At 37.2% G+C, this 27359-nt stretch overlaps 1 protein-coding gene across 1 annotated transcript in view; it reads right to left on the bottom strand.

Moving 5' to 3' along the window:
* DNAH14 (dynein axonemal heavy chain 14) overlaps window positions 1–27359 on the bottom strand; it is a gene marked incomplete at its 3' end in the record, with an annotated part of 220288 nt that overhangs the window by 51278 nt on the left and 141651 nt on the right. The window contains exons 51-60 of the mRNA XM_081039181.1: window positions 26443–26610; window positions 25600–25692; window positions 20939–21136; window positions 18050–18211; window positions 15777–15968; window positions 13695–13876; window positions 11202–11310; window positions 9368–9493; window positions 5630–5724; window positions 2052–2211 (exon numbers count right to left, since the gene is read on the bottom strand). Coding sequence (XP_080895307.1) covers window positions 2052–2211; window positions 5630–5724; window positions 9368–9493; window positions 11202–11310; window positions 13695–13876; window positions 15777–15968; window positions 18050–18211; window positions 20939–21136; window positions 25600–25692; window positions 26443–26610 — 1485 coding nt within the window. The remainder of the gene's footprint in view (window positions 1–2051; window positions 2212–5629; window positions 5725–9367; window positions 9494–11201; window positions 11311–13694; window positions 13877–15776; window positions 15969–18049; window positions 18212–20938; window positions 21137–25599; window positions 25693–26442; window positions 26611–27359) is intronic.

Raw genomic sequence — 27359 nt, 5'->3', positions numbered from 1 at the left:
ATCTTTATCAAAGTTCCTATGGTATTTTTCGCAGAAATAAAACAAGCAATCCTAAAATTTGTATGGTACCACAAAAGACTGCAAATAGCCAATGCAATTATGAGAAAGAAAAACAAATTTGGAGGCATTACACTTCCTGATTTCAACCTATTTTACAAAGCTATAGTAATCAAAACAGTATGGTATTAGCATAAAACAGACACATAGATCAATGGAATAGAATATAGAGCCCAGAAGTAAACCCATGCATATATGGTCAATTAATTTATGACAAAGAAGTCAAGAATATAAATGAGAGAAAGGACAGTCTCTTCAATAAATGGTGAAAACTGGACAGCCACATGAAAAAGAATGAAATAGGATCCCTCGTTTACACTGTACATGACTAAAATACACTGTAAATAAACTAAAAATGGATTAAAGACTTGAATGTAAGACCTGAAGCCATCTTTCCTCGAAGGAAAGATAGGTGGTAGGCTCCTTTACATCAATGTCAAAGATGATTTTGGATTTGACACCAAAAGCAAAGGCAACAGAAGCAAAATTAAATAAGTGTGACATCAAACAAAAAATTTTTTGTGCAGCCAAGGAAACCATTAACAAAATGAAAAGGTAACCTACTTAATTGGAGAAAATACTTGCAAACCATATATGTGATAAGAGGTTAATATCCAAAAGATATAAAGAACTCATTCAACTCAATAGCAAATAAACAAACAACTATTTGTTTATTCAGATCTATTCAGATCTGCCTGATTAAAAATAGGCAGATCTAAATAGATATTTCTCCAAAGAAGATATACAGGTAAGCTGACAGGTACATGAAAAGATGCTTAACATCACTAATCATCAGGGAAATACAAATCAAAACCACCAAGAGGTATCATCTCATATCTCTTAGAATGGTTATTATCAAAAAGATAAGAGATAACAAATGTTGGCGAAGATGTGAAGAAAAGGCAATCTTTGTTCACTGTTGGTGGAAATGTAAATTGGTGCAGCCACTATGGAAAATAGTATGGAGGATCCTCAATAAAAATACAACTACCATATAACCTGGCATTTCCACTTCTGGGTGTTTATCTGAAGGAAACAAAAACACAAACTTGAAAATACATCTGCACCCCCATGTTCATTGCAGCATATGTGTAATAGACAAGACATGGAAACAACCTAAGTGTTTATTGATGGATGAGTGGATAAAGAAAATGTGGTGAGTGTACACACACTCACACACAATGGATTATTATTCTGCCATGTCAAAAATGCAACATGAATGGGCCTTAGGGGCATTATGCTCAGTGAAATAAGTCAGGCAGAGAAAAACAAATACTGTATAATTTCATTTATATGTGGAATCTAAAACAAAACCCCAAATTCATAGAAACAGAGAACAGATCGATGGTTGCCAGAGTGTGGAGTTGGGCACAGGCAAAATCGGTGAAGGTGATCAAAAGGCACAAATTTCCAGTTATAATGTAAGTAATTCCTGGGGATGTAACATACAGCATGGTGACCACAGTTAATAACTGTAGATTGCCTATTTGAAAGTTGCTAAGGGAATAGATTTTAAAAGTGGTCAACACAAGAAAAAAACAAAACCATGTATAGTGATGGATGTTTACCAGACTTACTGTGGTAATCATTTTGCAATATATACAAATATTGGATCATTGTTGTACACCTTAAACGAATACAATGTTATATGTCAGTTGTATCTCAAAAAAAAATCTCAAACATTTATCTACTCAGAGTGTAATGCAAACCATCCAAAAAGACTTTCTCCCACTATTAGCCTATTCTCTATTCTCATTATTTAAAGAGATTCTGAGACATGACCTTTTCCAATTTCAATGACATATTGCTTTTCCTTGACACTTCGAGGAAACCTACTATATCTGGAGATACAGCTTACTCGCTGACCTTTTAACTCCCACCATTGTCTTCCAATTCTACTAGAAAAATTCCAATTTTAATATTCAATTTGACTTCTACAGGTTATAAACATGGAATGCATCCATTATGCATTAAATTAGCGATTAACTTTTTACCTTCTCAGGTATGCTGTCCTTGTCAAGGTTAATCAATTTCTTTAGGAAACCAGTCTCTGAAAGAAGTAACTTTGCTGTAGCCCAGTTAGGTTTCTTTTGCAGAAGAATACAAACTGCATTCATGACAGTCAGTACAAGGAAAGGAGGACGTGTGTATACTCTGTAATATACGGTGAAAGTCTAATCAACTTTATAATTAAAATCGAATGCATCCTGTAAACTATCTAGCAGGCAATATATACAGATTTTTAACAAGTATTTTAATAAGGAAAACTATTTGCTAACATAGCTTTTTTCATTATTTGGATATCTTTAAAAATTTGGGTATCTTTGATATATGGGTATCTTTGCTCTAAGAAGATAAAATGCATGCACTTTAATTATGTAGCAGAGGTTAATTCTTTTCATTGTAAAAGTATTCTCTGTAGAGTTCTTCCTATTTCATCCCAGTGTTGATTTACTGAAGACTATTTGACAGAGACATTGTGTGTGTGTGTGTGTGTGAGTGTGTGTGCGCGCGCGCGCGTAGGGGAGGGTAGTTGGGTGTCAGCCCTACTCTTGTGATTTAAGGGGTGCTGTAAGGTGCAACCCCCCTTAAATATATCCTCTGACTTTTCTTCATCCTGATTTAAAATTCCTACCATAAAGATCACTGATACAACAGAGAGGGGGGGAGGGGAATACATGGGCATTTGTCTCTCAAGTTATTAATAATGTCATCATTGGAAACTGCCTCTTAGCTGTGTCCTGATCAGGTGACATGCCACTGCACCTCTGATGAGAAGTGGACACTTTGGAAATCCAGAGGTCAGAATAACGTTCACAAGAAGTAAGTTTCAATGAAAAGTCACAAGGGTGGTTGTTGCTGTGCAATGGTATTTGGGCCGCGGAACAGAAGAGACAGGTCTATCCAGGGTAATGAGTCTCCCCCAAATGAAAATCATATAGATTTCCCAAACTAAGGAAGACAACAAAGCCAACTTTCTGTGTACAAAATTATCTACAGGGGCTGCCAAGAAGGTCCCCCTGCCTTAAATGCCATCACTAGAGATTCATTCAATTCTAGTAATCTTTGTTCTCTTTAACAATCCTTTAAAATACAGCTATTTTTCAGGGGGACTAAATAATTGAATCATTAACACTTTATTTTGAACTAATTTAATTTGCTTTTCTGAGATTATCAGCCTGGCTTTTCTGAAATAATGAGAAAGATAATAACAGAACTAGGCAAAAAAAGACAAGGTTCACAGAAGAGAAATGAGAGTTCCAAAAACAAACTTTTCTTCAACTTTGCCCAGGTTTGACTCTTTTTAAAGCAATTGTGATGGGAATATAGTGAAATTCAGAAAAAATGTACTATCTATGAAATTGTAATGTAAATTAAAGGGAAAATAGGACTGAATTGACTATAACTGAATCTATGTGCCACTTTCGGGAAACAAATATTTGATTCAAAGTGAATGCTATTCACTCTGGAAAGCTGCTTTAAAGTCCTCCCTTACTACACAGGAGTACTCTGTCGTGGACCCTCACTGCTTCCTCCAATCTGCATTCCTACTATCGTCTTCCTTCTTCTAGTGGCTAATGTTGCAAATTGGCAAAGGGCTGTAGGGCCACGGGGCAATCATTTGCGTTTGGATGATGGAAACAGCACTATGCGCCTGCTACATGTCATTCCTGCGTGTCCTAAGAATGGCAACAAAGATCATACTACAAGACATTTCATTTATCTGGCATTTTGAAATGAAGTGAAATGCACATGAGCAACATCGCAAGGGAGTGTGTTTAAAAAAAAAAAAGGCGTATACAACAAATTCAATGGCAAGGCCAGTTTTCTTTAGCTTTTGTAGTACCAGGCCAGGAAGAAGGGCCTGCTTATCAGGGGAAACCTCTTAGCACGGAAGCAGCTTTTGTTGAGCACTTGCCTTATGCCACACTCTATTCTAAGCATTTTCCATGTTTTAACTCATCCAGTTCTCTCAACATCTGTTACTGGGGACACGGTATGAAAGGGAAGGTGAGGCACAGACAGACTATGCAACTAGAAACGGCAGTGCCAAGATTCCAACCCAGGAAGCTTGGTCAGAGCCCTGTGCTTAACCACTGTACCACACTGCCCCTCAGAATTCAGGCCAGAGGGAATTTGAGCGGATGGCTCTCTCGGGGCTATCTGCCAAAGAAAAGCTAAGAGAATAGAACTTCTGGAACAAAGTCAGAGGTACAGAGGGGGTCCTGTTGGGAAAGATCTACTTCTCTGATGTCATCGCCTGACACTCCCTCCATTCTGGATTTTCACAGTTCCTGGAACCCATCAAACACATTTCTGCCGTAAGGTTAAGACTCCTGTGCTTTGCATTTCTTCTGCTTAGAATACTCTTCCTCTAGATTTCTTCCTAGTTTACACCCAAACTTCATTCAGTTCTCTGTTTCAGTGACATCTCATCAGAGAGGCTTCTCTAACATTAACTGTGCTATAACCTCAGCACCTGAAATGGGGCTGGCCCCTGTGTGCACTCAATGTCACGCTGAATGAATGAATGAATGCATGCATGGATACGAATGAATACATATGAATGAGGTAAAAAGGGAAAAAAATTGTTTCCTTCCTCTTGCTTGTCTCTCTCTGTGCATTTGTTTTATAACTTTAGGTGGAGTAACTTTATCATTGTGATATGTTCTGTTCTGCCTATAAGAATGTATTGATTAAAAAAAGAATCTTTTTTTTGCCGTTTCCCCCTTTTATTCCCAGAGTTAATAATGTGTTATAAATATCAGGGTAGACTTGCTTCACATTTCTGCATCTGTAACTTAAATACTATTTTCTATAAATAATGGAAAACTCAACACATTCTGAGATATAATAGGCAAATTCCTATTGTTTGTTGAGCTGGAGGACTCAAGTTAAAAATGATCTCACTCAAAGATTCAAATTAGAACCCTCAGGTTCAAATCTTTGTACCTTAAAGCATTTCATTTCTTCTTGTACTTTCTTATGAACTTCTCTTTAATTGCTTTTCCCACACTGAGGTTGGGTTTGGGAAAGAGCACAAAGGGAAGTGCTTCCCATAGCGACACCTTGTGGCAGTGGCCAGCAGTGCAGTATCCAATGTGCATTTCTGCACCCCTACTCATCCCCAGTGCTCTACAGCTGGGCTGGCGCCAGCAGCAGTGCTGTGAACACTGTTCTCTTAGTTTTAAAACTGCAGGTCAGGCGCTCATACAATCACCATGGCTTTTCTTTCCAGTCTACTGAGTCCAGTAACACAGTATTTTATCAGTTCTAAGATGCACATTTTACATCTCTGAGATTGGGATCCAGTTTATAACCAAGGGCACGTCATACAGTTTACTTGGTAGTATTTTTCCTTTCTTAAGGGTACATAAAATACTGATATGCCTTACAGTTGATGGTATCATAACATTGATTAGATACAGCATATAACACAATAAAAATTTTAAAGTAACCGAGTTGGGTAAAAATGACTTAATCTGAAAATGTAATATAGACCCAGTAACATTTACTATGTATCTATGCTTTACCCTGAGATTTTCCAACTCTAAAGAAACAGGTAAATTACCTTAATTCAGAGACATCGGCTTTATCCAAGGTGCGTAGAGCCGCAATTGCCTTGTCTAGAGCTGGCAGTACAGTTTTCAGTTCATTGGCAATTTTCTGCAATAAAGTTAAAAGCCCCCAACTACATATAAATGAATATAGTTGTGTATTTTAAAGTTTTACATTTTGAACTTGGAAAACATAATTTGACATTTTTACAATGCCTGTAAGTTATGCATCTGCACGACATAGGTGTGTACACACACGCTTATGCTGTTGGAAGAGTGTGTTATAGTCCCAAACGTAATCGTGTATCATTCAATCCCCGATGAGGAGTCATCTGTGAGAAGCAAAAGCATTGAATGACTTCTGCCTTCTCTATGAAATTCAGTGTAGTATTAGCTATGCCCTTTTGAGGAGTGGTGCAATTAAAGGTGGAATTCTTATAAAACTTTATTATAAAGCTCAGAGCCGCTCCCCTGCACAGGCCCCTTCCAAAGCCCTGGACAGAGCTCTGCCAGTAGGTTTATAGGGTCATGTGTTTTTGTTAGACCTGCAAAAGTAAGGCATTTTACCTGCAACCAGTTAAGACGAATTTCTCTTTACACTTTTAACTCACTCTTTATCAGGTTTCTGGTTATGTCAGATGATGCTGAAATAGCTATGGACATTTTAGGGATCTGGCTAAGGAGCTGAGGGGGAATTATATTTATATTGCTCACAGTTACTTCCTTGTATAATTAAGTTGTTGCAAGCTAGCTCCAAAAGGAATGACTTCTATAAGTACTTCCCAAAAAGTTCCAACTTTCCTCGTGATGGTATATTAATGTGCAGGGCCAGAGGTCATATTTTAACAGAAACTTGTACTATAGAGCCTGGCACCAGAAGTACTGGGTGGTGGAGGAGAAACAGGTTTGTAATTTATGGATCCAGAATCTGGTCTGTAGAGAATCCTTCCGTTTATTCGCTGTGCGAAATTGTAAGGTACATGGTCAGATTCTCACTGACATCTACTCAAAATGGAAGCTCACTTCTTCATGAGGATATTCGATAATGCAGCATATACTATTCTAAACCTACTATATATTTTCCCTTTTTCTGATGGGAGTTGTGCAGAAAGAGTTCATTAGAATTCCTGGGTTTTCAGGTAATAATTATGATGCTGGTAAAGATGTTTTAGAATGTCTCAATCAAATAAGTGAGAAAGTACAGATTCCTTATATAGATATACGTGAAAGGTGCCTTATTTTATAATTTTAATTTACAAATAATTAAGACAAAAATTTGTGGAATGTTAAAAGTGATTGTTAAAACCAATACATTATTCTGATACCAAGGAGTGAAATGTAATGAAAATTTTCAGATCACAGAAAAAGCATTAATTTATTAAAAGGAAAAATAAGTAATGATCTGGCTTTTGGTCTATTTAATAATCTGATTAATGAGGAAAAATGGGTCATACGATCACACTAGAAAAATCTAAGGTTCTGGCTGAGTTTGCAAGAAATATTGACATTAATGAAAATATGAGTATCAGAAAACACCTCTATTATGAAGATATTGATGGAAAACTGGTTAATGAATGCTCTCAATTCAAACAGTATTTAAAATTAATCACTGCACAGAAACACACTCATAGATACAGAGAACACACTGATGGTGGCAAGAGGGGAGGGGGCACGGGGAGGTGGGTGAAAAAGATGAAGGGAGTAAGAAATACAGATTGGTAGTTACAAAACAGTCATGGAGATGTAAAGTATGGCATAGGGAATATAGTCAGTAGTGCTGCAAAAAGTATGTATAGTGCCAGGTAGATACTAGACTAATTGGGGAATCACTGCATAAATTATATAAATGTCTTAACCACAGTGCTGTACCCCTGTAACTAATATAAAATAATACTGAATGTCAACTGTAACTGAATAACATAATTTAAAAAATGAAAATTAATCACTGCACGAGAACCTTGAAATGCCATTGCTACTTTTACCAAGTTTGACAGCAATCCTAATAAAAATGTTCGTAACAGTGACGAGTTACGAAGTTGAAAGAAACTTTTCTAAACTATCAAAAATAAAAAACACATTTTGATCAACTTTACTACAGGTTCTATAAGGAAATGATATTAGAAAATGATTACCATATGAAGAAGTGATCACAAGTATGCAATGAAAAAATGCAGGAAAAAAGGCATTACGGGGTATGTAGGGCACTTAATTACTAAACATTATTGTTATTTTTCTAGACTTTGTGATGTTTGTAATAATTGCCAGCTTTTAAACATGTGTATATTATTTGATTTCTTTACTTATTTTAAATAAATATTCACTCTAACTATGAACTGACAATTTTGTATTCTTTTAAAAAATATGGCCTCAAAACTGTATAAACTTTAGGTCCTATAAAACTTGGATTTGCCACTGAAGCCAAATTACCTCTTGCAGAATGGCAAAAACAAACACACACCTGTTAATTAATTCCTCTATATCCATTTTCTTTTGATCTAAAAATTAAAGATTGAAGTTAAGCTGTTCTCATATTTAATGTATTGTTGAACAGTGGCCCCTTCGTGTGGTTGACCTAGCAGAGGTGACAGATCACTCACAGTGAAACTCATGTGACGTCTTGAGGGAAGAGGGAAGTCCCACAAATTGGAAGGGTTGGCCGTGGTGGCCTCCCCATTTCCCCAGTGCTCAGCAAGTTAGGAAGTCGTGCAGTTCACTCGGGTCCACGTAAGGAGATTTATCTATTATGTTACCTACATTGAAGTAAATTCGCCCTTAAAACATGGACAGTGGCTTAAAAATGTTTCTGAAAGAAACCTTGAATTAAAGATCATGTTAATAATGGAAGTACAAGTCCAACAATGAGAAAAAGGCAGGCTGATACTTCTCTTTCCTGACATAAACTCTTCTTCAGCCATATTATAAGGTAAAAGCGATGCGGATTTAATCAGGTCTGACAAGAAGCCAAACAAATATTTTGAAATTACCAAAAGGACTACTGGAAATATGTATTCACATCTACTATTGTTCATAATAAACTTTGCCCTGGGTATTTATTGTGTTTTGGGATATTAGCTAATTATAGTAGCTCATGTATATCATTTATAAGATAAATACACATGTTTTGGGGGTATAGACACGTGCACACACACGCGCACACACGTTAATTGATGGAGTTGCTTAATTAAAAATCTTTGCCTATGGAAGACAAATGAAAGTCCACTCTCCACCTCCTCTGAGCAGGGGTGGCTACTGATCAGACCAGGGTTGAACATTGGTTATCTGCTCCTCCAGACTGGTTCCTGCTGAGATTCTGACTGGAGAAGTACGGAGGGGAATTGGCCAGTTTAAAAAGAGAGAATTAGTCAGTAGAAGTGACACACCAAAGAGACGGTCCCTAGAGCTGCTTCGTTTTCTGCAGATGCTCCTCTTGGAGACCACATGTATTCTGATATGGCGTGAATGAGTGTCTGGTCATTGCACTAACCAGAGAACTGACTTATCTGTCTCTTTCTAGGATTACAGTTTTCTCAAGGACACGGACCCTACATCTTTGTACTCCCTGTTTTCATTTAATAGTGTCTTACATGTATTAGGTACTCAATAAATATTTGTTGAGGTAACTATTAAAAGCAGCCAAAGTGAGAGCGCTATATATTACAGAGCAGTCAATCCGACCTTTTCAATTTGGGGACTAGGAAATAATTTTGCAAATTTCCAAAGGAGTTTTACTGATTATACTAGTTTAGTTATACCTGAGCATAGTTTTCCACAATTCTTATTTCTTCTGTCATAATTTCTTCATCCTGTTTAACAAGCATCTGAACTTTCTCAACCACTTGAGAATCTTTTTGTAGTTTTTCCATTAAGATGTCTTTTTCCTAATGAACCAAACAAATCTCCTTATTAAGAGGCAGGATATCCCAAAATTAATTCAAAATGGATCAAAGACTTAAGCATAAGACCTGACACAATAAACTGCATTGAAGAAAACATAGGTACTAAACTTATGGACCTTGGGTTCAAAGAGCATTTTATGAATTTGACTCCAAAGGCAATGGAAGTAAAAACTAAAATAAACGAATGGGATTATATGAAACTGAAAAGCTTCTGCACAGCAAAAGAAACTATTGACAAAATAATGAGGCAACCAACTGAATGGGAGAAGATTTTCGCAAACAGTTCCTCTGATAAGGGGCTAATATCCAAAATATACAAGGAACTCATGAAACTCAACAACAAAAAAACAAACAACCCAATTGAAAAATGGACAGAGGACCTGAAGAGACACTTCTCCAAAGAGGATATACAAATGGCAAATAGACATATGAAAAAATGCTCAACATCGCTAATCATCAGAGAAATGCAAATGAAAACCACAATGAGATATCACCTCACCCCAGTCAGAATGGCTTTCATCAACAAAACAAATGGTAACAAGTGTTGGAGAGGCTGTGGAGAAAAAGGAACTCTCATACACTGTTGGTGGGAATGCAGACTGGTGCAGCCGCTATGGAAGGCAGTGTGGAGGTTCCTCAAGAAATTACGAATAGAATTACCATATGACCCAGCAATCGCTCTCCTGGGTATCTACCCCAAAAATATAAAAGCATTTCTCTATAGAGACACGTGTACGCCAATGTTCATTGCAGCTTTGTTTACGGTGGCCAAGACATGGAAACAACCAAAATGTCCTTCGATAGATGAATGGATAAAGAAGTTGTGGTACATATACACAATGGAATACTATTCGGCGTTAAGGAAAGATGATATAGGAACATTTGTGACAACATGGATGGATCTCGAGAAAATAATGCTAAGTGAAACAAGTCAGACAGAAAAAGCAGAGAACCCTATGATTTCACTGATATGTGGTATATAAACCAAAAAGAACAAGACAAACAAATGAGAAACAAAAACTCATAGACACAGACAATAATTTAGTGGTTACCAGAGGGTAAGGGGGTGGGGGGTGGGTGATGAGGGTAAAGGGGATCAAATATATGGTGATGGAAGGAGAACTGACTCTGGGTGGTGAACACACAATGGGATTTATAGACGATGTAATACAGAATTGTACACCTGAAATCTATGTAAATTTACTAACAATTGTCACCCCAATAAAATTAATAAAAAAAAAAAAAAAAAAAAAAAAGAGGCAGGATATCTTTTTTAAAGAGAAATTCAAACAGCTCATTTCATCATTATAAAATCGATCAAAATCAGCTTGAGATGTATTTGTTCAATAGACTAATAAGGATGACTATGATAAATATCATTGCATACAATACACATAAAGAGTGATGACATGTAATGATTTTTAGAATACTTGGCAGCTTGCAAGTTGCCACAGAACAGTTCAGATGGATTTAACTAATAACTGTGGAATTTTTCTGTGAGCTTTTACAGTTAGTTATATACCTATTGTCTATCTCTTTTACAGATAAGAGACTGAGAGAGATTACCCAGCTGCCTGGTAACAAAGCAAGAATTCTAATCCATGTTTGTTAAGTACCAGAGCCTTTGCTTTCAAACACTTTTTATATTAAACGGTAAAATCTTTAAAAAGAGATTTCCAGTGAAACGTACCTTTGCTTTTTGTTCTATCTGAGGGCCAAGAATCAAGAGTTCCTCCTGTATATCTGTGACTAGAGTGGTCGCTTCCAGGATCTTGGAGAGACCCATAGAAAAATGACTCCTGAAGGAAAATGAAATGTATTAACAGGTACAAGATATAACAAAGTATTAGCAAAGCAAGATATACTGTGTTCATGGGTGGGAAGACAGCACGGTCAAGATGTCAATTCTCCCCCAGTTGATACATAGGTTTCATTCAATAAAAAGTCGCAGTCAGATTCTTTTGTAGAGAGAGTGAAACTTATTCTAAAATTAATAATGAAAAGGCAAACGAACTAGGATAATTAAAATAATGTTGAAAAAGAATAATAAAATGGGTGGAATCATTCTGCCTGATTGTAAAACTAATTATACAGTGACAGGAATCAAGATTACGTGGCATTGGCAGAGGGACAGACATGTCGATCAATGGAACAGAATAGAAAACCCAGAAATAAACCCATATAAGTACCATCAACTGATTTTTGACAAAGTTACAAAAGCAAGAGAGGGAGGAAAGTTTTTTCAACAAACGGTGATGGAGAAATTGGTTACATAAAATGAAACTTGACCTAAACCTCACACCTTATACACAAATAAACTCAAAAACAAATATTAAGGGTAAAAGGTAAGACTGTAATACTTTTAGAAGAAAACAGGAGAAAATCTGGAGGATGTAGGGTTTGGTGAGGAGTTCTCAGACATGAAAAAAGAAGCACAATCTATAAAAGAAAAAAAATTGCTACATTGGACTTCATCAAAATTGGAACCCTTTTCTCTGTGAAAGACCCTGTTAAGGGAATGAAAAGACAAGCTACCAAATGGACTAAAATATTTGTAATCCACGTATCTGACAAAGGATTCAAACTTAAAATACATAAAGAACTTCCAGAACTCAAGAATGAAAAAAACTGAATAATCCATTTAGAAAATGTACAAAAGATATGAAGAGACATCAAACTGAATAGGATACCTGGATGGCAAATAAGTACATGGGAAGATGTTCAATATCACTAGCCATTAGAAAAGCACACATTAAGACTCCAATGCTACATAATGATGCACTTATTAGAATAGTTAAAATAAAAAATAGTAACAATATCAAATGCTCACAAGGACACAGAGAATCTGGATGCCTCATACACTGGTGGGAATGTAAAATGGTACAAACAACTTTAAATAAGAATTTGGGATTTTCTTAAAAACTCAACATACACTTACCAGGTGACCTAACAATCACACTCCTGGCATTTATCCTAGAGAAATGAAAATTTACATCCACACAGAACCTGTACCCAAATGTGTACAGCAGCTCCATTCGTAACCACTGTAGGTTGGAAACAGCCCTTCCTTCCTTGGATGAATGGTTAGACAAACAACAGGACAGCCACACCATAGACTACTCCTCAGCAATAAAAGGTACTAACTATTGATACATGCAACAGCTTGAATGGATTTCAAAGGTATTATACTGAGTGAATTCCATGTCATTCCCTCATTGTAAGGAATAAACCCGTAGAGATGGAGAACAAATTGATGGTTGCAAGGGATGTGGAATGGCAGGTGGAGGCCAGACGGTGTTGACTATACAGGGGCAGAACAAAGGAGATTTCTAAGGCGATGGAATCGTTCCGTATCCTGTTTGCTGTTGTGGTCATGCGAATCTACACATATGATAAAATGGCGTGTAACTATATACACACATTGTACCAATGCCAATTTCTTGGTTCTAATAATGTCCTAGTTATGTCAAATGTAACCATTGGAAGAAAATGAATAACTGTACTATTTTTGCAACTTCTGTGAATCTAATTATTTTAAAATAAAAAGGACTTTTTTTAAATAAAAGAAGTTATGAAATAAAGTTAAAATTTTTCCACTTATTATTCACTAGAATAAAAAATTGAGAATACACAATTTGTATGGAATAAAATCAATACAACTAAGTAGTTTAAAATCAGAAAACTACAAATCTGTTAGTGAACGAAATTTTAGTTCTAACTCTACCAAGAGAGGGAATAAGCACTGTGGAGCTTTTATTAAAAGTAGAAGATATGATTCCTACTTCTTGGGCTTTCAAAATCTGAAAGAATATTGTCATTCATGCCCTTTAAATTGTCAATTACATCGATACTCTCAGTATTTTATTCTTTGATCTAACAAAGAAAGTTAGACGGGTCCTCAAAAGTTCTCATATAGATTACTACAATAAATCAGATCTTATTCTTGTTTCTCTCCAATTTATTTCCCATTCTAATTTTAATACCAGAGTGATCTTCCTAAAATACAAGTCAATTACTCATCCATTTAAACAGAGTTTTAAGGTCTTTTACAGCTTTTGACTTTTCCTCCACAGAAAAGGAAAAGGCAGATATGGTTTCCTTCTTTTGTGTTTGTGTCTGTTTTCACAAATATTTTACCAATGTAAAATATATATATATATCTGACTTGGTCTCAAAGTCTTACCTCTTTGTTTGCATTTCCTTCTCTTGTGACCTCAAAATATGCACAAATGTATCCATGAATCTCAAGTAGCTACTGGGAGTGACATAATAATGCCTTCTAGTTTTTTGAAAGTATTCTGTGCTCAAATTTTTTATACTTTTGTGGATTTGAACGCATGTTGGAACAAGCTTTTCTTTTAAGTTCTGAAAAATAGTAATTTTTAAGAATTAAGGGAAAGCAATCCAAATATACATTAAAAAGATTAAATTGAATGTGCATAACTTGAAGTAGTTTGTCATTTTGAGATGTGGGGATGCAGAAAAATGCCCGAGATGAATGGGACCAAGAATATATAATTTTTAATAGCTGGGGTGTCATTAGGGTGGAAGTGGCAACAATTGGCTAATAATTAATGACACGCCAGACTCCTCCTTCGAGGCTGAACCCTCATTTCTGCTACAGCCACCTAAAGATTTAGGGCATCGTTGTTAATGGCCAAAGTTTATGGTACCTTCTTTATCTCCCATCTTTCTTTCTTAAAGTAGGTGATCAATAGCAAGATACTCAATTTCCTTGAGTAAAATAAAGCTGCAAAAATGTAAGGGCTCAAAGGATACATAGGAGGGCAAAACTAGAGTAGAAAGAGTGTCCCCTTTGCTTAGCTTTGGAGAAAATACTGACTTAGACATTCATTACCTGGTTACCCATTGCCAGTTCACCATGCCTAGCCAATCACTTGGTCACCTTTGACCCAGCTGGATTTTCTTCCTGGCTCCACCCTGTCTCTAACCTTCTTGCCCTTTGCTTTCCTTGAACATGTGGACAAGTAAGGCTGCAAGCCCCTTTCTGGGTCCCACACTGAGTTTCAGGCCTCTATGCATTTACCACTTCTTTTGTCAACAATCTTCAGTTGAATCACTCTAGAAAAGATTCTTTCTTACTTGTGGCTCCTAAACCCTGAGCTCGTTTTGTGTATGGCTTGTGCTCTCATTTCTCTGTAGTTTTGCTGTTGCAGCCCAGCCAGAGAAACGTACAAGGAATGCACAGAAGCTTGCAGCATTCTTACCATAGGATCTGGTATGCAAAATGGGTTCCCCATGGGGACAGAATAGCGGTAGCCATCTGAGGATTGCTTTGTGGCTCGTGCCAGGTGGCCCTGGGCAGGGCACAAGCTGTGGCTAAACTCGACCTGCACTGGGGCCTCTCTCAGGAGGCCATCTTCAGACCACGCTGGAACATCACCCAGCTGCCTCCAAGGACGACGCACCCGAAGGGCAGACGGGGCAGGCACCAGAGCCCTGTTAAAGCAAATCTGCTCCACAGGGTCAGCCCCTGCACAAGAGCTTCTCCACTGTGGTCACAGCCTGTCCTCAGCCCAAGGATCAATCCCTCCCATTGACTTTCCAACAGCAACCAAGATTCAACTACAACAGGAGGCACACACACAGAGACAAAGAAGGACGCGGTAATCCCATTTCTGGGGATTTACCCAAAGAAGCCCAAACGCCACTTTGAGGGGCCATGTGCATCCATATGTTCATTGCAGCCTTGTTTACAATGGCCCAGATGTGGAGGCTGCCTGGGTGTCCGTCAGTGGATGAACAGATAATGTGGTGCATGTATATAATGAAATATTGCTCGGCCATGGAAGGGAATAGGTTCTTATCATCTGCAGCAGCATGGATGGACCTGGAGGGTATTTAGCTGAGCGGAGTGTGTCAGACAGAGAAAGACAGATGCAATGTGATTTTCCTTATATGTGGAATCTAAAGAACAAAGTAAACAAATAAAACAGAAACAAACTCATAGATACAGAAAGAATTTTGATGGTTGCCAATTGGGAGGGTGGGTAAAAAGGGGGAAGGGATTAAGAAGTACAAATTTATTGTTACAAAGTAGTCATGGGGATGTAGAGTACAGCATAAGGAATAGTCAACTATATTGCAATAACTATGTATGGTGTCCAACGGCTACTAGATTTATTTGGGGGATCACCTCGTAAATTATATGTGTCTAATCACTTTGTTGTACACCTGAAACAAATATGCCAACTGTAATTGAAAAATAAACAAAAAAGTATTTTAAAAAAGAAGTGCTATTTACCTCTCTGTTCTCTAAATCCATCTTTTCTCCTAAGAAAGTGTTGGCTACAATAAGGAGAGCCTCTTCTGGCCACTTCTCATACCAATCAATTGTGCAAGCGCTAATCATAGAAGAATATACTCTACAGTGTTGGCGAAAGTTAGCTCCTGTAGGATTCATTATCATAAGAATATGAAGATTTTTACAGATTCTCTGAAAATTAACGAAAATATAAGTTGTTAAAAAATAATCAACTGCTTTGAAAAACAGTTAAATTCCATTTAAAACTTGCTTTAGTTCTTTTGTTAGTGAGTAGACTAGAGACGGATGAATTGCACATTGAGTGCCTGCCGTAACCAGAGCTCTTGCAAGGGAAACTACAAGTCCCACAGAGCTCTTCTGAGGAAAGCAGCCAGGTTCTGCTCTATGTGACCCCATCCTCGTGGCTCCAGCCAGATGGACAATATAGAGGAGACACTGGACTCCAGAACATCCTGGTACAAACCAGCTCTTATGAGTTCTGTTCGGTAGGGGACCTTATATCAGATGGTGATGGTTCTGACTATTAACTCTTTTCTGTAGGGTGATGTGCATTTAAGACCCACAGAAACCCAAGTGAGAATTGGTCAGATGAATTAAAGCTGAAAGACAGAGAGAAACAGAAACCAATGTTATGTACGGGTAGAGCACCAGGGAGATAATAAACTAGAGCTGAAGGATTACAGCTAAGCAATATTAGCTCCAATACAATTTTGCAGGTCACAGGCAAAGTGTTAGTTTCTATGAAGTTTGCCGGATCCTTTCCCCTCAGGAGACTTTTCCCTCCATAAGTTGTGCTGCTGCTGCTGTTCTTAGAACTGTCCGTGGGGCATAGATTCCTTCCTCATTTCCGTATGTCGCTTTATAAGAAAACCACATTACTGAAAGCAAACTCGGTGAGTCAATGTTCTTTTTAACTCAAAGAGTTCAACTAGTACAACGTGATAATATTTTTGAGTACCAAGCAAACTTATTTTGCCGAATAAGCACGGTAAAGCTGAAGGTAGGCTAAAGTGTAAGATTTCTCCCACCTTTTTGTCTTCAAAAACTTTATAAAAGCAAATTAAACTGCTTAATGCAAAATTCACACAACACAGAAATGTTTACATTAAAAATGAAAGTACCTCTCTTTGCTTTACCTATCCCCAACTCCTACTTGACGATATCCAATATTAACGTTTTAAAGTGTGTCTTCACTATTTGCTATTACTGTAAGACACTTCAAAGCATTTTTGGAAGATTCATCAACCTACCTACCTCCTATTTATCTATTTCTAACTGGGATCCTTGGTTTATTTTATTTTTTTATTTCTGGAAGTACACTATTCTCCACACTACCAATCAGAATTTCTTTGTTCTTCTTTATAACTTACAATCTATTGGATAAACCAACTTAGTAACAAGGCACTAGAGTGCCACAAGTGATCAGGATAACTGCTATCCTTTCTCCCATGGCACTTAAAATTATAACTCAGTCCAAGCATCCATTCATATGACATTGCTCTCTCTCAATCGTGGGTTTCATTTCTGGAATTTTTCACATCTTCTTCTTGTGCCAGATCACAAAGTATCTGTTGAGGAATGGAGGGTGGCCCAGTTCAATGATTAAATAACTCCATGAGAGGCAGAAACTGGCCCCAGAAGTAAGTGTCTGTGGTACTTCCCCAATGAACACCTTGGTTCGGGCAATCATATCTACCTGTTCCCTAGCCCATTGGTCAGTCACCATGCCTTAGACAATGTAGAAAGCCTAGGTCACTGGTCTCGTCTGTATCTCTCATTAGATTGGTCCTTTCACAGCTACCCACTGCTGAGTTTATTCTGAATATCACCTGCTCTCTCTGACCGATTTCTCTCTGTACCCATCATCACCTGGCCAATATTAGGGCTATTCAAAGGGATAAAAGAATTCTCATGTCTTGCCTTTCCAACATGACTGAAATGAAAACCTCATTGGCTAGGAAGAAATCTCAGTGTAAGAAATTGTCTTGGGATCTTATATCTCTAGTCATTGCCTCCAACTTTTATTATTTGTTGTAGCCATTGATAGCGAGGCAAGGACGTCTGTTATCTTTGGCCTGCCTAAGAGTATTGTGTGTCTGTGTGTAGGGATGGCAGTCATTATTTCAGCTTTAAAAACTCATTTAAAGAACTAAAGAAATGACCCAATTTGAAAAGTATATGCAGAATTATCAACGTAGTCTACTTTGAACTTAACATGACAATTTGATAAGGCCAATCCAAAAAAGAAGTACCTTTTGGAAGAATGAAAGTAAAGCTTGTCTGTCATCAATATAACCAGACTGTTCAGCAAGAGATCTAATCCTTAGCGCAACAGAGTCCAGCTCCTCATTTTCAAACACGTCAGGTATTCTCCCCAAATTGAGAATGATGTTCAAATCTTCCAAAAATGCCTCCTTTGATAAAGCACATATTTAATCAGAAATGAGTAAATTATTCATATATTCTACTTTAAACACACCGAATTGAGAAAGCAACAGTGGTTAGGGAAAATCGAGGTAAAATTTATTTTTTAAAACAACTAAACTCTGAATTCGAACTCATCAAAAATATCTTTTTTTGAATATACAAGTTGGTGATATCTGAAAGTTTCTTTTTGGGAGTCTACATGCCAGTAGAAATTTGCATAAAAGTCAACAGTGGGGATTTATTTATCCCTCCTGATTTGAGTATCCTCTCTTGTAAATGAGTATGATAACAGTCCGCATGTCATAAGGTTGCTGCAAGGGTTAATGAGATAACTCCTGGGACACAATACAGTAGCTAACACACAGTACATCGTCAAGATATTACACTTACTGTACTTTAATGCCAAATGACTACATATGACCAATCTACTACTAATTATCAGCCACATGAATCATTCAGCACTTGGTAAAACAGTATTTTTCATAAAATTGTTACAACAAAATTTTTAAAAATCCCTGTTTTTTAAGTCAAATAAGCTTCATTCGTCCATTCATGTATTCAAACACTAGAGAAACATATTTTTGGTATTGACAGTATGCCAAACACCTGCGTCATAAACGGGGGCAAGAAGTATGGGGAGGTGGACACTAGAGTGACCTGAGAAGGGACATAGGCTCAAGCAGTTTAGAGAAGACCTCAGTGCATCTACTTTTTTGTTTGAATACTACACAAACTAGAAATAAACATGGTTGAAAGATTATTTTAATTTAACCAAGTTCATCTCTATAAGGGGTTCCAGATCAAATAGAAAAAGTAGCAGGAGAAAGAGCAGTGAAAGAGAAGTCATAAAAAGTATGAACCTTTTGATTTTGAGAACAACCCAAACTTCCTTTGAAAAAGGAAAGCATCCTCAGCATGACTGACTCCCCGGGATACTCCTGGTATTTCAGCCCAGGTAAGGATGGGCAGAGGGCTGCTGGGGCAGACTCCAGAGGCCAACAGAGGGGCATGGGGCTGGCTGTTTTCTTGTCTCACCTAAGACATGATGGAGAACCACCAAAGCTTCCTAACACCGATCACTACCTACTTATCAAGAGTCTAAAGAAGGTACTACTCCAAGTACCTGCTTCCACATTCATTTTGTTTGGCCAAGTGCCTGCAGGGACCTTAAACTGACACCAGCCCCCTCATGCCAGCACATGCCCTAGATAGCAGCCTGCAGAGTCACAAGCCAACGTAAGTTCCTGATATGACTTCCCAACAGCCTTGTGATCAAGTCTCCCCTGCCTCCCAGCGCCTGGATGTCTTATATGCTCCTTAGCTAAGAGCCCTGGGGGACTTAGCAAAACCCTGCTCTGACCCTAGCCCAGAAACCCTAAAGAATCCTACCCCCAGCCCTCATAGCGGCACGTGTCCCACGTCCTGCCCCTCTCTCTCTGCCCACACCTGCCTTCACTTCCCCGTGTGGCCCCTCGAGGTGCTCTGTGTACTTCCTCCAGCTCCTGTGAGTAACAAACTTCTCTATTTCAATTTGTCTTGTGGTTTGTTGTTGAACCGTGACTCCCCATCTGGCACCCTGTGCTCCACTTAACACATGTTCCTTTTACAAAGTCCTAACACCATTTTTTTTATTCACATGGAAAGCAATGATGTGGCCAGAAGAAACCTGGGAAGTGAGGAAAGGAGATCCTATGATCTTGAAGTCCTGAGTAACATGGGAGTAGAGGAGCCATGTTCATCTCAGCTTTGATCTGATAGTGGTTTTCTGAAAAATTATTTCTTAAAACAATAGGCTCCTGGCATGGGAGAAACAGTACATCTTCTGAAATCCAGAATGAAAGTCTCCTGCAGAAACTTCAACTTGATCAATAGAGAAGGTTATTTAGATTTCGGAAGGGAAGAATATATAGTTAAACCAGAAAAAACCAGCTATTATGGAGTACAGCAGATATGACATGGCACTTGGATTTACTCTCAAAATATGACATGAAAGAAACACACAACTCTAGAGAGGCCCAGAATTAGGAGGAAAACAACAAAGTGAGAGTTTGCACAATACCATTAACTATACACATCTGGATGAAAGGTAATGAACAGTGTTCCCTGGAAATTTTGCCACAAAGAAATACATGGAATCTAATCATTGTTTTGGCCGTGGGAGGGTATGACTTAGGCAAAATAACAAATTTTTTAAAAGTTGAGTGATTAACATTTTTTTGCTTGTATATAAATAAATGAAGTATATCCTGCAAGGAGAGTCCTGAACGTGATGGGAAAATGAGAGCAGAAGGAGAAAGGGGAGAAACAGCAGCCTTCCATTCTGTGAGAGTGCCCTGTAGACGACAGGGTCAGATTACAGTGGATACAGACGACAGTGTTTTATTCTGGTTTTTTTTAAACACAGATTCAAAACTAGTTTAGATATAAGATGGATGGCTACATCTACCCAAGTGAATTACTTCTGACTGGTCAATTAAAATGAAAAGTATAAAGATATAGAAAACGCTTTTGTTGTGATACTTATGCAAAACTATCTACGTCATGATTACAAATACATAAACTCTATGGGCTATAACTGGATAAAGACAGAGAACAGTGAAAAGAATTGACAGGGTAGGTTAATAGGACTATAAATATTTCCTTTTCAAATATTAAATTTGGGGGGCTATTTAAATATTAAATTTGAGCACATAATAAAGACAAAAAGGACTTACCTGATCTGGGTTTAAATTAGCGACTATTAAAACAGTGGGGTGCCCTTCTAATCCTGCTTGAAGAAACACCTTTTTAAAGTCGTCTCTGAATTGCATGTAGGCATAATTGTGAGATTTAGGCACTTGGTGTGCTTTGTATTCTGTCACATAACAGGCCAAGGCCGCACAAGTTTCTTTTCCACATCCATCTATTCCAATCTTTAGGAGAAAAAAATCCAACACATGATTCCTATGTATGTTCTGGAAGTCTCTCAATATATAGTTTTCTGTTTAGATGTGCTAGAAATTTAGACAGTAAAAATACCTTCGACTATTTTCATAACCTTTTTGTGAGCTATATTAAACATCATTATTTTATCAAAATTTTGTAAGGTACTCATACACATTCAATAAGATGTATATTCATTTTTGTCTTCATAGCCTCTTAAAATGTATGACGTCACTGGAAAGGTAATCTGCAAAAATGGCAGATAGGCTTACACATAATCATTACGTCATTGCCAATATTTTATTCTTCATTTATAAGAATTTAGATAGGTCTTTCCTTATTTATTTTGGGCAACAAACAAGAAGTGCTCTTGGTAATGATGACATAGTATTACGTTTTTAAACAGCTTTACTGAGATATTATTTACAAACCATGGCTGTTTGAAGTGTACAATTCAATGAATTTTAGTAAATTTACAGAGTTGAGCAACCATCACCCCCATCCATTTTTAGAACATTCTATTGCCCCCCAAAAGATGTCTCAAGCCTATTTGCAGTCAATCCTCATTCCAACCCCCAGGCAACCATTGACATGCTGTCTCTATAGATTTGCCTTTTGGGGGGACATTTCCATAAATGGAATCAATCTTTTGCATGTGACTTCTCCCTTAGCATGATGGTTTTCAGGTTCTTTCGTGTTGTAGTGTGTATCAGTACTTCGTTCCTTTTTATTGCCGAATTATCTTCTAGTATGTGGATACACATTTTGTTCATCCAGTCACTCACTGACGGACATTTGGATTGTTTCCTCTTCTTGGCTATTGTAATAGTGTTGTCATGAACATTTGCGTACACAGGAATGGAGTCACTCAGTTACAGGGTAACTCTGGTGAACTTTATATAAGAAATGGCCAAACCATTTTCCAAAGTAGTTGTCTTATTTTATGTTCCCATCACCGATGCATGCAAGTTCCCGTTTATCCAGATCTGTGTCAACACTTGCTACTGACCATCTTTTTAATGACAGCCTTTCGAGTGGGTGTGTAGTAGTAATTCAATGGGTGGTATCTCAATGTGGTTTTAATTTGCAGTTTCCTAATAATTAATGATGGTGAGTATCTTTTCAAGGCCATACAAGCCATCTTCTTTGATTAAATATCTATTCAAATTTTTGCCCATTTAAAAAACATAAACATTTATTTTTATTTTAAGTTTTCAATTTACAATAAAATTGCCAAGATAAAGAGGATTTTCACATACCCCACATCAGTTTCCCTATTATTAACATCTATTATTAGCATGATACATTTGTTACCATTGATAAAAGAATACTGATACTGAAGTCCATTCTTCATTCGAGTTTCCTTACTTTTTACCTAATGTCCTTTTTTCAGTTCTAAGATCCCATCCAGCAAATGACCTTACATTTAGGAGTCATATGTCTCTGGACTTCTCCTGACTGTGACAGGCTTTCCTTATTTTTGATAACCTTCACTGTTTCAAAGGCATTTTGTAGACTGTCCCTCAGCTGAGATTTTCTTGATGTTTTCCTCATGACTAGAGTTACGTGTTCTTGGGAGAGGGAGACAGGGATAAAGTGCCATTTTCATCATATATCATATCAAGGGTATATACTATCAACGTGACTTGTCACTGCTGGTGCTGAGCTTGGTCACCTAGGTGAGGCAGTGTTGCAGGGTTCTCCATTGGAAGGTTACTCTTTTCCCCTCCTTTCCATACTATACTCTTTGGGAGAAAGCCCCCAATGGCTATACCAGAAACAACAAAATAGTGTTGGATTATAACCCAGAGTATAACAAATATCCATGAGTCCATATATATAAATAAATATATATTAAAAATATATATATTTTTGAAAAATTAATGGGAGAGGTAATAGACAAATCTCCCATAAAAAAAGAATTCCAAATAATGGATATAGATACTCTGCCCCCAGGGAGTTGGGACATCACTCCCCACTCCTTAGCTGTGAGTCTTACAGATTCTACTCATTTCCAAAGGTCCTTAGCTGAGCTCCTTCTCCTCTTACCCTCTTCAGTGAGGTTGTTTCACACATTTGCATCACAGTCTGACTGTTTCGTCACATTCTGCTTTCCATCCTGGGACGCCCAGACTTCCTAAATAATTTATGTGTGCATACGTTAGAGGTCACTCTGTGTGCTGTGAATTCTACGGGTTTTGACAAACGCATAGTGTGATGTATTCATCACTACAGTATCAGACAGAATAGTTTTGCCACCCTAAAATATCTCTCGAGTTTCACATTCCCTCTTCCCTCCAAACCCTTGGCAACTACTAATCGTTTTACCATCTCCATAGTTTTGCCTTTTCCAGAATGCTATATAATTGGAATCATATAGCATGCAGTCTTCCCAAACTGTCTTCTTTCACTTATCCATATACCTTTAAGATTCATCCATATCTTTTTGTGGCTTGACATCTTATTTCTTTTCTCTCTAAATAATATTCCATTGTACCACACTTTATCCATTCACTTATTGAAGGTCATTTTGGTTGCTTTCAGTTTGGGGCAATTTAGAATAAAATCACTGTAATCATTCATGTACAGGTTTTTGTGAGGACAAAAGTTTTCAGATACGTTGGGTAAACATGTGGGGGCACTAATGCTTCATCCTTTTGTAAGACTGTTTCCCTTTGTAAGAAGCTGCCAAACTGTCTTCGAAGATGACTGGGACATTTTGCATTCCCACCAGCTTGTTAACAATTCCTATCTTCAGGTTTTTTGATTTTGGTCACTTTCATATGTGTGTAGTGGTATCTCATTGTTTTCTCTAATCACAAATTATATTAAGCATCTTTTCATATGCTTTTGTGAGGTGTCTGTTTATTTCTAATTGGGTACTTTGTCCTTAGGATTTTCTACAAAGAGGATCATGCAGAAGGTGAATAAAGAGAGTTTTATTTCTGTTTCTAGTCTGGATGGCTTTTTTTTCCCCTTGTCTAACTGCACAGGCTATAACCTCCAGTATAATGTTGAATAGAAATTGCAAGAGAGAACATCCTTGCTTTGTTCCCAGTCTCAAGGGAAAAACATTTATTGTTTTACCATTAAGCATTAGGTAGCTGCAAGTTTTTCATAGATCCCCTTTATGAGGTTGATAAAATTCCCTTCTATTTGTTTTTGTTGAGAATTTAAAAAAAAAATCAAAGATGGTGTTGGATGTTATCAAACACCTCTGCCATCTCTTGAGATGATTATGTGGTTTTTGCCTTTTATTCTATTAATATGGTGTATGACATTAATGGATTTTGGAATATTAAACCACACATGCATTCCTGAAATAAATCTTCCTTGGTCAAGGTATATAATTCTTACATGTTGTTGTATTTGGTTTGCTAATATTTTAATCAGAATTTTTACAACTATATCCACAAGGGATATTGATCTGTAGTTTTCTTATTTCATGATGTCTTTGTCTAGTTTCATTACCAGAGTGATACTGGCCTTATAGATGAGTTGGGAAGTATTGTCTCTTCTAATTTTCTGGAAGAGTTTGTGAAGGATTGATTGCATTCTTTCTTAAATGTTTGGTGGAATTTGCCAGTGAAGCCATTTGGCCCTGGGCTTTTCTTTGTGGGAAGTTCTTAAATTCCTAATTCTCTCTCTTTGTTATTGATCTATTCCTTCTGTTCGGTAATTTGTGCCTTTCTAGTAAAGTATCCATTTCATCTACATTAACTAATGTGTTGGCATACAGTCGTTCATAGCATTTTCTATAATCCTTTTATTTTTTATAATGTTGGTAGTTATGTCTCCACTTTAATTCCTGATTTTATTAATTGTAATCTTCTCTTTTTTCTTGGTCAGTCTGGCTAAGGGTTTGTCAATTTTGTTGCTCTTTTCAAAGGATCAATTTTTGGTTTCACTGATATTCTCTATTTTTTTGTTTTCTACTTTCTCTTCTAAACTTTATTATTTCCTTCTTTCTGCTTGCCTTGGGCTTAGTTTTCTTTTGTAGTTTTGTGAGGTAGCAGGTCAGGTTATTTGAGATTTATCTTCTTTTAAAAATGTAGGCATTCATAGCTATAAATTTCTTTCTAAGCGCTTTTTTGGGTATTTTGTATCTTTGTTTTCATTCATCTCAAAGTATTTTCTAATTTGTCTTGTGATTTCTTCTTTCACCTATTGGTTTAGGAGCGTGTTGCAAAAGTTCCACATATTTGTGAATATACCTTGAAATGGGGAGATTATTTTGGATTATCTGCGGCCCAGTCAATTCATATGAGTACCATTTTTATGTGCTGATAAATTTCTTATGCAAACTCTTAAGAGGACAAGGATCTTGTCCTATGATTCAATGGCTTCAAACCTTCATAATGGAAAGTTTGCATAAACAAAACTTAGATTTTATCAGGTTTCCTTCATTTTTATTTTACAAACTTAAAAACATTGTTAAAATTTAAATTTTTACCAGTAACATGTGACTCCCTGGTTGCCGAAGGACCCTAGCAGCTCTTGTAATATGTTCTATGGCTTCCTTGAAGAACACCATGGAATGAGAAATCTAGCAGAGGAAATGGGACAAATCAACTGATTACTGGCATAGAAAAATGCTCATTATGGTTTTATGTACAAGGATTACAGACTTGTACGTGTGAGAACAACTATTCTAGTAATATAGTAATCTAGTCCCAGTAAATTGGTTTACATTTATAGAAAATAAATTTGCACAATGAAGACTGTCCCTACGCCAATATTCTGGGGGTGGTGTGGCGTGGTGGTCACAGGCTTGAGGAAAGAGAATAAGGAGGAAAACAACAGCATCCAGGCAGCTTTTCTATCGCTGTGTCTTGGGGTAGAATGAGTGGTGGGAGGAAGTCTTAGGATAGTGGCTTACGGTATCTGATTTTGTTGGTGTCTCTGTTCCAACACATCTCTGCCCAAAACAACAATGGGAAAGACATAAATGAGTCACATCCAGTTTTCTGCTCCTTGCTGATATTCTGGTCCCTGGTGCCAGAGTCTCTCTTGCATTTCTTAATTCCACTAACTAATCATTCAACTCCCTATAGACTCAGTCATGCACCTTGTATTTAAATTTTTACCCTATTAATGAGACAAAACAAGGTGAAACACTTTAAAACTGTATTTCTAATGGTCTGCATTAAAATATGAGGACACATTTTTTTCTCGAACTCTGTCACACACACACATCTTAAAGATATTTGATTTTATATACATGTGTGTGCATATATGAATAAATATGTGTACAAATATAGTATTCCACAGATTTTTATATAGTATATGTGTTTACCTCCAGAGACGTTAAACTCAACTTCATTTGGAATTCATTAAGTACACTGGCAAGTTTATTATAGTTATTGGTATTCTTATAAATCTTTTTTCTATGAGGCTTGTTTATATCCAAGAAATCCACAAATACAGTTGAATCATTCATCAGTGTTTCTTTGGTCCATTGAATCTATTGTAAGATAATAATTTAACAGTATCTGTTAATAGCACAATCTTACTTGTTAACAAAATTAATGCAATATAGCTCTATCAGAAAAGCTCTAGCACAACACATTCAGACCTCAGGGTTTCTTAACCGTTTTTGTGTCACAAAACCCTTTTTGGCAGTGAAAACTGGGGACTCCTCAGAGTAGTATTTTAAACTGAATATAGCAAAACATAAGGGTTACAAAGACACTGAATTAAAATATAACTCTATCTAAGGACTCTTTGAGGGTCTACAGGCCCCAGGTTCAGAACCCCTGTTGTGGAAATAACATCTTCAGGTCTCACTGACAACCTGAAAATCTTCTCTTAATCAATTTTTAATTACCACCATAGATCTGTAAGCTTCCACACCTGATTTTTGTCCACTTGGCAAACTCTTGCCTATCTTTCACACCATGGTCCTAGGACACCTCCTCTTTGAAGTCTGACAATTTCCCTCTCCCCTAAAACCAGGTAAAGAAAATTCCTTTTTCTTCCACTGTTCCACCACTGTGGTATGGAACACAGGTCTGTCACAGCACTCACAGAAATGTGTTACACCTGTAAGGGTGTAAGGTGCCTGGAAGCAGGGCCCACACTCTTCCACGTGGGTTTCAGCACCTGCCTCACTTGGTGTCTGGCACTGGAAGTTCTTAACAGGCACAGAAGATATTTGTTCAGCAAATGGGTAAAGGAAGGTTGAGGGGCAGGGCAGCACAACCCTTAAGAGAA

The sequence above is a fragment of the Rhinolophus hipposideros genome (genome assembly GCF_964194185.1).
Source record: "Rhinolophus hipposideros genome assembly, chromosome: 26".
NCBI classification, from domain to species: domain Eukaryota; kingdom Metazoa; phylum Chordata; class Mammalia; order Chiroptera; family Rhinolophidae; genus Rhinolophus; species Rhinolophus hipposideros.
Note: the sequence above shows the minus strand (reverse complement) of the source record. Positions and strands in the feature narration are given on the sequence as shown.